Source organism: Drosophila eugracilis, unplaced genomic scaffold (genome assembly GCF_018153835.1).
Source record: "Drosophila eugracilis isolate 14026-0451.02 unplaced genomic scaffold, ASM1815383v1 contig_90, whole genome shotgun sequence".
Classification (NCBI taxonomy): Eukaryota; Metazoa; Arthropoda; class Insecta; order Diptera; family Drosophilidae; genus Drosophila; species Drosophila eugracilis.
The window spans coordinates 2,856,400-2,870,803 of NW_024573812.1; the positions used below are offsets into that span (position 1 = coordinate 2,856,400).

The window sequence follows — 14,404 nt, forward strand, 5'->3', positions numbered from 1 at the left end:
TAGTTTTAATCAATTATTTATCCAGAATAGTGAATAATATTTAAAAATTATGAAAATAATAATACTGTCGTCTATAATTAATTAAGAAAGAGAACTGGAGTAATTTTAATATGATATATACTGAAACTAGGAGTCTTATATTTTCCAAAAGATGAGAAACTGGACATCAGCATTTGATACGCATTTCTAATGAAATCCTTTCATGAAAGACAAAAGCAGTAAAAATCAAATAATATTTTACTTAAAATATCGATAGAAACTTGGCAGATATCTTTACATGTTTCCCCTGAAGCTTTTATTTACATGTAAATTTGCAGTACATTTTACTCGTAACAGTTTAGCCTGACAGTTAATTTTAAATCAAAGTTGTAGGCAAAATGTTATTCAGCCTTCTTGACTGAACAATTAATTCAATACCTTGCTTTATATTTATCTCTATTTTATTAATCCAATTTATTATGGGACTCAACCCGAGTTCCTGTACCTTCGCCGGAAACAGTGACTCACATTGGGTTTCACACCCTGACACCGGTTATTCCAAGCCACCCAGGCAGAGAATCCTTGTTGTTTTCTAATGTATTTTGCACAGGCTATAGAATACCTGATGTCGTCACTCAAAAGCAGTCTGCAAGGTAATCGGCAGAGGTCGTTGGAAGGACGACCATCCGCTGGTTTGCACCAATAGCGATCGTTGATCTGGAATAGTCCCCAATCCACGGAACCATCCACGTTGGAGGGATTGATGGCCTTCGTATTGAAAGAACTCTCACCTTCGACTAGACATAGCCAATCCGGGAGCTCGTTGTAGGGCATTCCATAACGATAGAGCTGCCGGGCTAGGCTGCATCTGCCTACCTGACGTCCACTAGCCAGTGATAAAGATAAGAGAACGAGCAGCCAAAGAGGACACATCTTCGGAAACAATGCGCGGGTCTAATTGGGACTCAACGCTTTTATAGCTACACAGCATGCGCGGGATTTTGGCTTGGGCCAATCTAATTTTTACAAGCACTCATTTGGACAGCTCTGAAGTGTGGCCCACACTTGAGCATAAATTATGAACACTGGCCGACAAACTTCAGAATGCTCTCTGCTTTAATGTGCTAATTCTTTTAGACAAAAATCAAATGTTTAACATATTAACATTTGAATCAAATGAGTAATGGCACTTGTTTTGCGAAATTCACAAAAGATCAGACAACTTAATTGATTCTTAATGAAAAGAAATATAAGCCAGTATAATAGGACGTTTTCTGCAAAGTTATCATTTTTCTTGGGATACAAGGATCTATCAAAGTTTCAAAGTTCAATATACTATATGCATATTAAAATCAAGGAAAAATGTCGATGTCTTTTCATTGAAATAAATTTATGTAGAACACCTAAAATGTTAAAAAAATTTATGTTTTTAAATTTTGATACCGCAGTTTTGCGGAACAGTGTCAAACCCGTAACAGACTTTCGATTCTCGAGCATGGAACACGCCGATCAGGCCAGTTTCGTTAATATATGGAGTGGGAATGGCTCGCCATTTAAGCGAAGCATCTGCCTGGCCCCAGTTTCACTTTCAATGGGTTCTTTTGTGCGGTGCTCAGGTATTATATAACCATATTGACAGCTGGAGGGGCTGGAGCACTTGAGATCGTGTGCGCCAACAATGGAACAATCAACCGAGAGCAAAGTCGTTCAACTTTTGGACAACTCGTTTTTTATTGTCAAAAAGTACGTAGAAAAATATGCAACAAAATCGATATAAAAAACTAAATATTTTAATATCTAATGAATCTCCTGCAGTTCCTGAGCTGGTGGTTGCTTAATCTCTTGTTCCGTTGGCGGTTGATAACCCTGTTTTGGCAAGAACTGCCGCTTTCTGGAGGTGGGACGCACCACGATGTGTGCTACGCAGGTGCAAATGGCGGCGATGGCAAAGTATTTGAAACTTTCACGTCCTCCCAGGCTATTGAACATCAGTCCCCCGATCAGTGATCCTATAGAGAACCCAAGTCCATCATCCATTCCAGCCATCAATCCTTGAACTGTGGCCGAAGTTCCTGGAGGAGCCACCGCAGAGGCATACGCCACGATGCAGGTATAACACAAAGCATAGGTTATGCCCTGGAAAAAGAGCTCAACGCCCACCAGATACCAGGGATTGGGAATCCAGGCGATCAGTGACAGTCGAACAGCGTAGAAGAAAAAGCACATGCTCATACAGTGAACATAGCCTAGTTTCTTGATAATTTTGCCGCTGTAGAAGAAGAATGGCACCTCACCCGCCAGGCACTCGGCGGCCACCACCAGACCCTCGATCAGCTTGATCTGGTGCATATAGCCAGTTGCTTCAGCAACCTGTTCCAAGTGCCAGAACATGAAGTAGATGATAAAGGAGTCGATGATGCCAGCCATGGTGGCGAAAAATAGGAAGACCAAGATAGGTGGCTGACGAACCAGCTGCCAAACATCACTCCAAATGGACTCGGATCCTCCCAGCTTCGGCAACTTCAGCTTAGACACACTGAACAAATCCAGCAAACTGAACACGCACATGATGATCAAAGCGGGGGCTAGACTTTTGACTGCATCCGAGGTCCACCAGTTGACCACGACTCCACTTAACAAGGCTGTGGCTCCAAATCCAATGGTGCCCCACACCCGTTGCGCTCCGTACTTTCCCTCTTCCTCCTCGCCCAGAAGATCAAAGCAACAGGCATCGGATATGGAATTGGTCACGTTAAAGCCAACAATTCCTATGCAGAGTAGGCACACAAATAGCCAAAACTTTCCAGCTCCATAGATGCAGCTAGACACATGTCGCACTTCGCAAGACGCATTAGTCCATTCGCTAGTTGCAGGTTGAGTGAGGCAGATGTGATGACTCTCGTTGCCATGTTGCAGATTCTGACTGAGATTTAGGCCAGCCTCGTGGGCCACTATTAAAACGGAAACATCATCCTTTCCCGCAATACATGCCGCCTGGTGAGTCGTTTGACAAAGTGCTGGAGAGGAGTAGATGTTAGAACTACACTCGTGTAGATTCCCTAGCACCGTAATATTCCATTGGGCACTGCCCTCCTCCAACGGGATGAAATGTGAATTATCAGGAAGGAAGTAAAATCCAGCAAAGGCAAGTGTCATAATAAGGATAAGAGAGATGAAAATGAACTTGCGCAGGCTCTGTAAGAAATATAAAATGTGTTTTATTTTAAGGATATACACAGTAACTGTCCTAGTCTTACCGTGAAATAATCAACTAGGAAACCCACCAGGGGTTTGGCTAGGACATAAAGTATGGGCAGGATGGCCATTATATAGCCCATTACATCCGGCGGAACACCGATTTGCTTGCCAATAACAGGCAATTGCGGAAGTATGGGTCCCATGGCTAGAAAATTAAATAGGTATTTAAAATATTACATAAACTTTAGAAAGAAATTTGGAAATTTATAAAGCTAATTTTCCATAAGCCCTGCTAACATTTCATCAGATTTTCTCATCATTTATTCGATAATGTCACCGATAACAGACTTAGTGATATGAAGTAATACCGGGAATTGATTATAATCGCCCAATTATTGTGAAACCTATCTAAATTGGGATCGTGTAGATCAGTTATAAAGCTTACCTGCCATGAAAAAGAAGAAATGTGCCTTGATAGGCAGCAGGCGCTTGTTGAGTCGCACCATTGTCCAGTCTGTTAATTATGGCTTATCGTTGTGCACAAAATATAAACACAATGTATCACAGTTTAGATCTCTCCATGCAATCCTAAGTTTATTCCAGATGAGAAGGTGTTCCTAACCCGATAAGATCATAATTTTTGCACTTCGTCTGTCGTCGTTCGACGTTGGTGGGGATCTGTTGTCGTCTGGTGGAAAGAATCTGTAAATAGCCAGCAATATGGATGTAAATCAGAGACTGCTAAACGATATCTTATCTTACTGTGATAAGATGTTAGGCTAGACTATAAGAAAGTTGTAATCGGCTACATAAAAGTTTTTAAGTTGATAACTAAAAGCATAAGCCATCAGAACAAGTTTTCTTATCTTCCGGACCTAAAACTGTTATAATGTTTGGGCAAATTAAGTCTTTAGGTACGATAAAGATTTTAGGGCCTGCCATAATAAATATGCCTTTGAGGCACTTCGAAGATCTCTTAACTTGGGCCTTTCAACTCAATTAGTTATTGCGTGTTGTGTAAATTCAATAAAACTTTAAGTAAATGTATGTACTTTGTAGGTAAAAACCGGTTTACCAAATTACTCGTAAACTTGACACAGAAAAAAATTACATTTAGCAAACCCAAAAAATATGGCTGACTTTCCAAAATCGATCATTAATCAAACGCAAATTAGAGATGTTGAAATCCCTAGAAAGGGGAGTTACTCAAAAAAACCCAAGGTGCGTGAAACAAGCTCAAACAGAACAATGGTAAAAAACAGGGAAGCCATAGATATGTTTTACTTGGCTGGATTAAGTTGTTGAGTTAATCAAAACATTTGAATACAATGGAATTGCACTGTCAAACGTTAGAGTATATATTAATTATTAAGTACGGATTTCAATTATTCGTTGAACCATTAGGTTCACGCGATTAAAATCCACCCACTAGTGACGACTTGCCTGAGATCAATTTATATACGGACGCCGAGAGCTGCGGTCAGAGACTGAAGAAAATGCTGAAACGCTTGCAGTTTGTATGGCAACTGATAAGTCAAGTCGGCCGATAAGGAATCGGTCAATCATATGGTTGGTGTATGTATATCAGTAGTTGATAAACTGTAGATAAGGGAGCGGCCAGATGAGACTAAGAATCTGGACTTCCAGGTAATCCCCTCTAATATTCACCGCCCTGTCCCCTTAATAGGTGCTAATCAATCAGAGAGATATCCAAAAAAAACCCCGCTTGACTCATCAGCTGTGCGTTGTGTTTAGTTCATTATTATTCCACTGTTCACTGCCGATCTCATTCTGCAGCTTAAGCTTACGGATCGCTCGGATCGAGTTTTACTCGCTAGCATCTGGGAGGGCTGCCTTCAGTCGCCGACGATCTTCCATTGCGAGCGGTTCGGGGCTTTTGGAGCCAACTAGTAAATCGGAAATCCGTAAGCGGTTCTCAACGCGTCCGACTAGCTTAAACTTAATCCCGACTTGACGGCGATCTCGAGAGGCAATTAACGAGCGGTTGACGCAATCAGAAATGCAGTGGCTTACATTAATTTTGGTGGGGCTTTTCGCCTCGTTCTTATCAATATCAATGTGCGTGGCTTTGGAACCGCCCGATGATGGCAAATGTAAGTTGATTAAAGCTAAGGGGGCGGAACTCTTTTGTCTGGAAATGAAAATAAAAACAAAGTGAATTGGGGAAATTAATTTAAATTCCAATGTCGTTTATTGATTTATGTGATTTTGTCTGGTGCGTGAATTTAATTAAAATATTTGTGAAAGCTTGACTTCAGACTTAAAATCATAACTCATTTATTAAGTACTTAAAATACTAAAATTATTATATGCAATTATTAAATAGTAATCTTAAAAGATACTTACCTTTCATCTTAAGTTCAAAAGCAATTTGCATACCTTATAATGAGTATTATCAGTTAACAAGCTACAATGTTAGTTAATAAATTCAAATAAATCCATCAGAAAATACAATCTATCAAAATTACTTTTTTATTGAAATATAAGCCAAGCTAAAGCCGCACTTAGCTATAAAAATAGTGTAAAAAAACACCTATCATGGATATTTAATACGAAATGCACTGCGAGAGAGCAGTTGACCTTGGGAAATTGCCCGGCTGTAATCAAAACCCGCTATAGAGTGTCACATCTTAAAAAACAGCCAATCAAAAACCTGTCCCAACCTTGGAGCTCGTGATCCACAACCCAAAAAGCGGCCCGCCAGAACTGCCTTGACTCCAGTTCGCGGCTTTATGCCAATTCTGCGAATGCAACCAACCCGTTTAGGTTTCCCCGCGTCAACTGACGCACCTGAGGGGAATTTTTAATTTTCAAAAAAAGTGAAATACCCCCAAGATAAGATCGTTACTTAAAACTGCATGCGGGAGAAGCACTACAAGATACCTAAAAATAAAGATAATCATAATTAATGCCGCGTCTGGCAACAGGTTTTTTTTTAGGGGATTTTAAATCAACAGATGTCCAAAATTAAATATATTCATTTGCTCTCCTCCCACAGTGCGAGTTTGTATCGTTGAATCGCGTGGCGCTTATCGGAAAACCCCCAAGTTCTGCCCGCTTCTAAAAGCCAAGAGCAACATCGAGTGCGTCATCGGCGTGGACCGGCTAGATTGTGTAAGGCGAATCCACAAGGGTACTGCCCACTTTGGAGTGCTTACGTCGGAGGATCTGGTGGCTGCCCGCTGGGCCAGCGTTGAGATCCTGGTGGCCAGTGAGTTGCGTTCTCATGAGTCCTTTTTTGAATACGAAATTGTCGCTGTTGTGGACAATCAAGCCAATATTCATACAGTCCATGATCTCCGAGGCGCCAAGCTTTGCCATCCCGGTTACGGTTTGGGCAATCACTGGACAGAGGTTCTGGCCAATGTAGGTTATCTTCAGAGATGATTTTTTATAGTATGTACTCAAACGAAATTGATTTCTTGCAGTACTTTGAAGCAGCCATGGTTTCCAAGACCTGCGACCCTGAAATTACTGTCACGGAAGATCGCATTGCATCCTCAGCGAAGTACTTTGGACCCAGTTGCAAGGCAGGTCCCTGGGTGCCTGATCCCAAGCAGGATCGCATATTAAAAAAACGTTATCCCTCGCTTTGCGAGATGTGCTATGAACCCGATAGCTGTGACCAAACCGACAAGCACTGGGGACGTCGTGGAGCTCTTTACTGTTTAACCAGTGGAGGCGGCAACGTGGCCTGGGCTCGTCTAGATGATGTGCGCAGTCATTTTGGAGTAAGTTTGAAGGCTATCCTTTTGGTTTAAGTAAATACTCAAAACTAACTTGAATCCTTTTAGTTCTCCGGGATTGCGGCTCAGGCTAATCCTTCGGAATACAGTTACCTCTGCCCTGATGGTCATCTGCAGCCGATGAACGTCTCACATCCATGTGTTTGGGTGGCCAAACCGTGGCCCGTGGTGGCTGCACGTCGTACCCATGCCGCCCAAGTGCAACGTCTGGTAACTGGTCTCAATCACGACGAACCTGATAGTTGGCAGAATGCTCTACTTAGCCTTCTGGAAACATACCACGTATTTACAGTTCCGTTGGATAATGTGATAACTATTGATGACTATCTGGATCAGGCCACTGCCTTCCAGTCAGCCTACAGCTTTCCGGAATGCAATCCTCCACGTTCAATAGTCTTTTGCACTACTTCCATCATCCAGCACATCAAATGTTCCTGGCTGCAGGAGGCATCACAAGTTTATGGTATCCAACCCAATATCCAATGCGTACGCACCATGGATGTGAAACAGTGCTTAGACGATACCAAGTTCAAAGCTACTGATGTGGTTTTAGTGGATCAAGAAATGCGGGTACAGGCTCAGCGGGACTACAACTTAGTACCACTTCTGTACGAGTTCGCTACGGATATGCATGATCGGTATGTGACCATTGCCTTGGTGCACAAGGATTCCAAGTTCCAGAACTTTAAAGATCTCAGGGAAGCCAGAGCCTGTTTGCCTTCGTACGAGGGAGCTTCCCATTTATCCGTTCTAGAAACAATAGTGAATGCCACAGGCAAGGTGCATTCGATGCACTCTTTCTTCGATCGCGACTCCTGCTTGTGGAATCCGCAAAAGGGCCGTAAGTGTCCTCTGCATTATCAGGGCGACGAGGGTGCCCTGCGTTGCCTTGCCGAGGGTGGTGATGTGGCCTTCCTTAGCTCAGATGTATATAAGAAGTATGTGGCTGGTAATCTCACTTCGGATTGGCTGGCTCATGGCAATCACAAGGACTTCAGGGTATTGTGCCCCTATGGAGGCATCGAAAAACGATCCAATTTCGATTATTGTTACCTCCATTGGACCACTCGAGGTCATCTAATGACCCACAATTCCACGTTGACTCGGCGCAATGAGATCTACAATTCTCTACGAGATATGGATCAGTTATTTGGCAGAAAGTACAAGAGTGAGACGCGTCCTTTTACCCTCTACGGCAGTTTTGACAAGAGAAATAACGTGCTGTTCCGGGATGCAACCGATGGACTGCTGGGCCTTCAAGAACTTCACCGTGATAATGCCAGGCGGGTGATGGAGCATATATACGATCGGTACGCTAACACACAATACTATAGAAACTTTGACGAGAGTGGAGCCACAAAATCTAGTCATAGTTTCTGGATGTTGTTTGTCGGCTTCTTTCTTACACTGCATCGCCAGTTCACCTAGTCCCAAGCTCAAATATATTCTTATTTATTGTGATATTACACTAAAACTAATTTAAGAATAAAAGTTGTTTTCACCAGACCTTTATCAACAGATCAAGGTTTTAAATTCTTAAAAGGCAGTTGTTTTTAAATATTGAGCTATCGATAGCACAATCGATAACTTCACGTTATCGATGCCGATTAATATTTAATAATGTAATATGGGGTCCTATATTAACTATATACATAATATATCTCTAAATATATTGTCAAAATGCTGCAAAGACAATAAATGTGTTTCAATACAAAAGCGCTTAAAACTCTATTTATTTTAGTTTGGAACCTACCAGTTGCATTCAAACATGTCCGCAATATTCAGCACTGGCTAATCAGCTGATTGTGTTTTTATTGGCCCATTTGTTGTTGCTATGTACAAGGATTTCGTTGCCAAGGAAACATACAAAAATGTCACAACTGAGCAGCATTACGATTGATTAAATTTACGTGGCACTTGGCATTAAATCCTTTAACTTGGCAATCAAATTCAGCACATCAGTGGGCAGTAATTGCAACTAAAATGTCCAAAAATGCGACGCGAACAAGCAGCAAGAACGTAAGCCCAAAAAAGGCACACGAAAATAATAGAAGAGCAGTCTTTTGAAGCACACATATATATAGTACACTTTTCGATTGATTAGTATGCCGCCAGCGATTTCACCTTTTTCCTGCCACTTTGCACTTTACTCCACCACCAAATGCAAACAAACCTACATTTTATCATTTACAACTTGGGCACAGTTGTCTTATCGGGTTTAGTCTTCGAGTTAATACCAACAGAAGCTTGATTGCCAATTAGCTGAAACTTCGTCATGTTAATAATGTAGTAAATTTGTAATAGCATTCAATTAAAACTAATAAACGAACCGATCGCCACACACAAAAAAACAATCTGATTTGGTCAGTGTTGTCAAGTGAAAAAGCTCAGTGCTGTAAAATTAATAAAAAAAAGGCGTTATGATTTAAAAAATCTGTTTAAATTTTAGGCAAAAACGGAAATTCCCAGGAAGGTCACAAAATCACCTGCAACAAGTGGGCCAGCGACCACAAGGGAATCAAAGGAACGAAGGTCACTGGTCAGGCAAACTGATAGCTTGGAAGGTGAAAAAATTGCCAGGAAAACCACAACAGCAGCGCAACCTTCTACTAGCAAAAAGCCATTAGGCACGGGGAAAAACAAGGAGAAGGAACCCTTGAGCAAAAGGACCACACCGTCCCCAGGTGCTTTGCGTGCCACCACCAGACAAACTACCACAAACCCACCCTTGAAGCCCAAGTCCATTACCAAGGCCGTATCCAAATCCAAGCCCAATGCAGTACTGGACACCTACCACAGTGTTACGGTCGCTTCACCACCGCAAAAACGCAGAGGACAGGCAAAAGAGGAGAACGAAACACATACACCTTCAAAAGAATATTCCCCTTTGGCTCAAGTTAAGAAGGAGCATGAGTCGCATTCTCCTCCAAAGGAAGATGCCCCTTCTGCTCCGGCAAGAGCAAGAACTTTCACACGCACCCTAGATCCCGAGGAAGTAGTGATTCTAAAGAGGGAATCTGCCAAACAAAGGAGCGAAGTGGAGACCCACGATTCGCAGCCCGTAAAGCAGCCAGTGGCCTTTGAAGTAAAGTTTGAGGAAGTCAAAAAGCCAGACCCGGAATCTGATCACTACTCCGATGACTTTGAGTCCTATGAATCCGATTTTGAAACGGATGCCAGCACGCCTGGAGAAGAAGAATCAGATGAACCGGAAGAACCTTCATTATCCGAGGCAGAAGTTGAGGAAGAGCCGGAAGAGAAGGACGAGGAAGAAGACTCAGAGCCCACACAGAATCCCATCACTGTGATCCAACGCGACAAAGATCAGGAGCGCAAACTGGATTCTGGCCACTATGACATGCATCAGCGCCGGAATCCCTTGAGCAGTCAGTCCACTCAAAATCAGTTCGATAGTTTTGATACCAATTCGATGGCCAACTCTGAGCAACTGGACTCCGGCATTAGTACGACTGGAGTTGAGAAGCCCCAGAGTGGGGAGTCAAATGTGTACTATGGTGGTTACTCCGGATTCGTGTCCCATCCCGTAATCAGTCGTCGTGGCGAGGAGCTGATGGCTAAATTGCGTTTCGACCAACTCAACTACCACCTGTTCGAAATGAAGCCTCTCAGCTACGAGGGATTCATGCAGAGCTATGGAAAGCTTAATGCCTGCCAAATGGCCACACAGACGCAATCGCCGCAAATGGATGGGGAGTGCCAGACCCTTGAGGTACACAGCCGCTGCAGTTGGACACAGCATCCACCTCACTACGGTGGGCAATTGGTGCTGAGCTGCAGTGGTGATGCGGATATGATGGATACATCGAACGCCAAATCAACTGATGAATATAAAGCTAGCCTTTTTCGTTTGGAGCAACTGCATCGGATGGAGCAGGATCGCTCCCAGCAACAGCAACAAAAGAGATTAGCTAAAACCACGGATATGGAGAGGCTAAATACTTTCCTTCACAAGGCTGCAGGACTCATGGGAAGGGTTTTAGAGGGTAACAAGAACCAAAGCCAAAACAATAGTCCCCGGAATATACCATTGCAGACAGGTCTACTCAATGCTCTCCCAGTGCGCCGAATCTTTGGAAGTTTCGGAAATGGACATTTAGTAGTGACCGTGCATGAATGTCCTAAGGATAGCAATGTTTATAAAGAAGACTTTGCCAGCCTGTTGATGGTTTGGACATTGTCCAATCCTGGTCAGCCTTTACGTCTGTTGTCGACCTGGGCAGAAGTCAGTCGCGTGGCTCTCTCTAGTGAAGCCCAAGATATTGTGGTGGCTGGACTACGTGATGGCAGTATAGCTATGTGGGATCTGCGGGAGACACACAGCTATTGCTCGAAGTTAGATGGCCATTTGACGCACTTTGCAGCTACGCAGTCAGTGGTTCCCATGTCGGAGAAGCTACAGAATGTGGTGAATGCCATTGATCTGGGTGCCGTGGTAGATGTCCGCAGCTTTAGACCCCAATGCAAGGGTGGGGGGTTAGCCGCAGCTGGTGGTTTGCAGACGCCATACAAGGAAATCCAGGTAAGAAAGACGTCGCTCTAAGAATTTAACCTACTTATTAATTTTTAATAGAATTTTATTTAAAAAAAAAGTTTAAAAACCCATTTTAAAACAAGAAAAGTAAAGAAAGTGACCTTAAACTAAATATGAATATAATTTAGGCATGATCAAAAATATATGTATAAAATCTTTAAAACAAAATCCTTATAAAATTTAAATAATATAAATCCTTTCCAGTATGCCTCACTGAACGACTCTGGCTTGCTGACCATGTGGACTCTGGTGGAGGGAGCCTCATCCAGCAATAGCAACGAGTTCAGCTCTCCTTGGGCTCGTGTGAAGCTCCTCCAGAGTGCCAGCTGTGATCTAAGGAGCTATGTTGAAAGGCGCCTTCTAAAGAGCCATCAAAGTGCCTACGAGAAGACTAAGTCTTTGTTCCAGGGAAACATCTACAGCGATGACTTGCTAAAAGAGCTAAATGAAACGCAAACACTGACCACCGTCCTCCAGGGTCAGGGACTGCAAGGACTACGCTTCACTAGCATCGATACGGGCAGTGATTTGATCTATGTGTGTACCAACCGGAACTTTGTGCTCTGCTGCACACGAAGTTTGAAGACGGAACGCTTCTCAAGGATCGCTGTGAACGAGAGTCGTTTTCTGTTCCCCACTTCACTGTGTGTGCTCTCTAATGAAAACTATGTGGCCGTTGGTCTATCAAATGGATCTGTGATGATACTCAACTGCAATCAGCGACAGATACAGCGCCAAAAAAACCAACAGAGACCCAAGACAGGACTCCCGCCAGCCTTCAATGAGCCCGATCCTGAAACGGGAAAATCCTGCGCCATTCAGAACATCATACTCAACGAACGGAGATCCTTCGACCAGCAAGTGGATCCCAATTCCACCTATGATACCCGACCGAATACTGCTTTGGAGCTAATTGAGAGACCCAGGCGTTCCTACGAAATGAGAGTCTTTGACCAGCAGCTGCTCCTTAGTGGTAGTGGACTGCGTCAGCATCTTGTCCAAGCCTTAATCCTGTCGAGCGATGGCTGGCAGCTCTTTGCCCTGGCGAATGGTATGGTGCGCACCTACGATTTCTACCGCGACAGTGAGCTACCCAGAGAAAAGTCCACAGAAATTCGATCCAAAATCACGGATATTGCAGGAGCTCACAGCTCTGGGCACGAGCAGATACTTCTCATTCTGGACTCTGCTGGAAAGGTGCACATGCACACCCACGATTATTAGCTTGTTAAATATTTTTTAATTATTTGTATGCGTTTGTTGAAACGATTTTGAAAAATTTTAAATGCAAATAAAGTCGATATAATCCTAACTATCAGTCTTTAATGCAGCTTAATGGAAACTATTAAAAAAGTTAAAACTTAATCATTTAACTTTTAGAATAATAACAGTCTAGTAATTAATACAATTTGATTTTGCCAGAACCGTAAAAACCAACTTTAATAAACTCATAATCTTGTAGTTTCGGATAAACTATTTTTTAATGAACACTTATTAATGCACTTTTAGAATATCCTTAAAGTGTATATTTTATAAACATTTATTAACAAATATTCGTAGAACAAAATGATTTTACTTGCTCACGTCACTGATATGTACAATTCTCCGGATAATTCATGGACTTCACTCAAAGTCACACCTGCCTGGCCATTGACAACATACCGCCGGCGGTTGTGGCTCCCAGGAGCTGTCGCACCGTCTGTAGCTCGTCCCTCAGTGCCAAGACTTGGGCTCTCAGAATAGAGTTCTCCTGCTCCAGAAGAGCAGCACGAAAAGCTATTCTATCCTCACGGATTTTACGTGCATCCCTGGACTTCTTCGCTGCCTCATTGTTCCGTTTTCGCCTCTCAAAGTATTTGGCATCCTTTTGAGCCTCCGGAATGGGTCGCTTTTCTCCGCGCACACGACGGTGCATGAAACCCGGAAACATTCCACCTCCAATCATGCCCACTCGATTCAGTTCCATTAGCGGGAATTCCAGGGCCTGAAGAGTGTGACTTGGCGGAGCGATGTACTCGAAGGCAGGGAGAGATTCTGTGGATCTCTTGGCAGTGATCATCCCAGGGAAACCCAAGCCAGGTAGCCCGAGATTTTGGGGAATGGGAAAGGGGTATGGAGAATTCTTTTTGGATTCCTGATCTGCATCCACGTCGGATGGCATCGATAAGGTTTCAGTGACATCCAGGATAGGCGACTGTGCGGGCGAGTGCATCCTTTTGTTGACTTCCGTTCGCGCCAACGGCCGGGCTTTGTCTGAATCCTGCTCTGAGTTATGGCCCAAGTCCTGGCGACCACCTGCCTGCCGCGGTAATTATAGGTTCTTGTCACACAACCCCCCCCACACACCCCCATTTGGGGCTAATTCTAAGCCAGCCACAACCCTCCATCGCCGGCTGATTCAACCAATCACGCAATGTTGACGGTAATTATTCGTCAAATACATGACACTTGGCCGGGGCCGCATGGCATTTATTTGTGCTGCCCGGTTACAAGGACTTCATATAACTGGTTAGCCAGATTACAAACCCCAGTCCAGGCCCCCTGGACTTTCTCTACGGGGTTGTCGCCCACCTGGTTGCAAGTTCTTGGTCCTTTGTGTTGGCCAACTGTTATGTGGTGGGGCGGAAATAGGAAGGATTTCCTTGTCGCTGACCAATGAGAGTGGACGTGTGGCTATCGACCGACATTTTGTAGACGAAAGTTCGACGACAAGCAGCGGTAATAGTCTGAAAGAGGCGTGGTGGGAATCCTTAAGTTATTGTACTCACTGAAAATAACCCATATTAATTAGTAAATTAATAATTTATTTTAAATTCTTAACAAGTTTCTATATGTTAAACTTTTATAGGATTCAAGAAGTGATTTACAAATCAGTTTAAAGCTTAAGCTTAGATTTATGGAAGTTGTT

The 14,404-nt window shown here is 43.2% G+C and overlaps 5 protein-coding genes across 6 annotated transcripts; 2 read left to right on the plus strand and 3 right to left on the minus strand.

Moving 5' to 3' along the window:
* Positions 1 to 1,323, minus strand: LOC108113005 (lysozyme P). The gene has a single exon (XM_017223424.1). The coding sequence runs from the start codon at positions 910 to 912 to the stop codon at positions 466 to 468; it is 447 nt and encodes a 148-aa protein (XP_017078913.1). The 5' UTR covers positions 913 to 1,323; the 3' UTR covers positions 1 to 465.
* Positions 1,324 to 1,691: 368 nt separating this feature from the next.
* On the minus strand, positions 1,692 to 8,799 carry LOC108113002 (major facilitator superfamily domain-containing protein 6). Of its 2 annotated transcripts, XM_017223415.1 has the most exons (5): positions 8,698 to 8,799; positions 5,212 to 5,329; positions 3,623 to 3,879; positions 3,237 to 3,382; positions 1,692 to 3,174 (listed from the first exon to the last, which is right to left on the minus strand). In XM_017223415.1, the coding sequence occupies exons 3-5, from the start codon at positions 3,681 to 3,683 to the stop codon at positions 1,777 to 1,779; spliced, it is 1,605 nt and encodes a 534-aa protein (XP_017078904.1). In that variant the 5' UTR covers positions 3,684 to 3,879; positions 5,212 to 5,329; positions 8,698 to 8,799; the 3' UTR covers positions 1,692 to 1,776. The 2 variants fall into 2 exon arrangements, with proteins under 2 accessions (XP_017078904.1, XP_017078905.1); XM_017223416.1 differs by lacking the exon at positions 5,212 to 5,329 and having other exon boundaries at positions 8,698 to 8,793.
* LOC108113001 (transferrin) lies at positions 4,627 to 8,660 on the plus strand. Its single transcript, XM_017223414.2, has 4 exons — positions 4,627 to 5,291; positions 6,197 to 6,564; positions 6,627 to 6,929; positions 6,993 to 8,660. Exons 1-4 carry the CDS (start codon positions 5,198 to 5,200, stop codon positions 8,370 to 8,372), a joined length of 2,145 nt encoding a protein of 714 aa, XP_017078903.2. The 5' UTR covers positions 4,627 to 5,197; the 3' UTR covers positions 8,373 to 8,660.
* Positions 8,800 to 8,888: 89 nt separating the features above from the next.
* On the plus strand, positions 8,889 to 12,720 carry LOC108113000. The gene is made up of 3 exons (XM_017223413.1): positions 8,889 to 8,963; positions 9,394 to 11,484; positions 11,701 to 12,720. Exons 1-3 carry the CDS (start codon positions 8,928 to 8,930, stop codon positions 12,718 to 12,720), a joined length of 3,147 nt encoding a protein of 1,048 aa, XP_017078902.1. The 5' UTR covers positions 8,889 to 8,927.
* Positions 12,721 to 13,129: 409 nt separating this feature from the next.
* On the minus strand, positions 13,130 to 13,708 carry LOC108112493 (D site-binding protein). Its single transcript, XM_017222361.1, has one exon. The coding sequence runs from the start codon at positions 13,706 to 13,708 to the stop codon at positions 13,130 to 13,132; it is 579 nt and encodes a 192-aa protein (XP_017077850.1).
* Between the last annotated feature and the right edge of the window lie 696 nt (positions 13,709 to 14,404).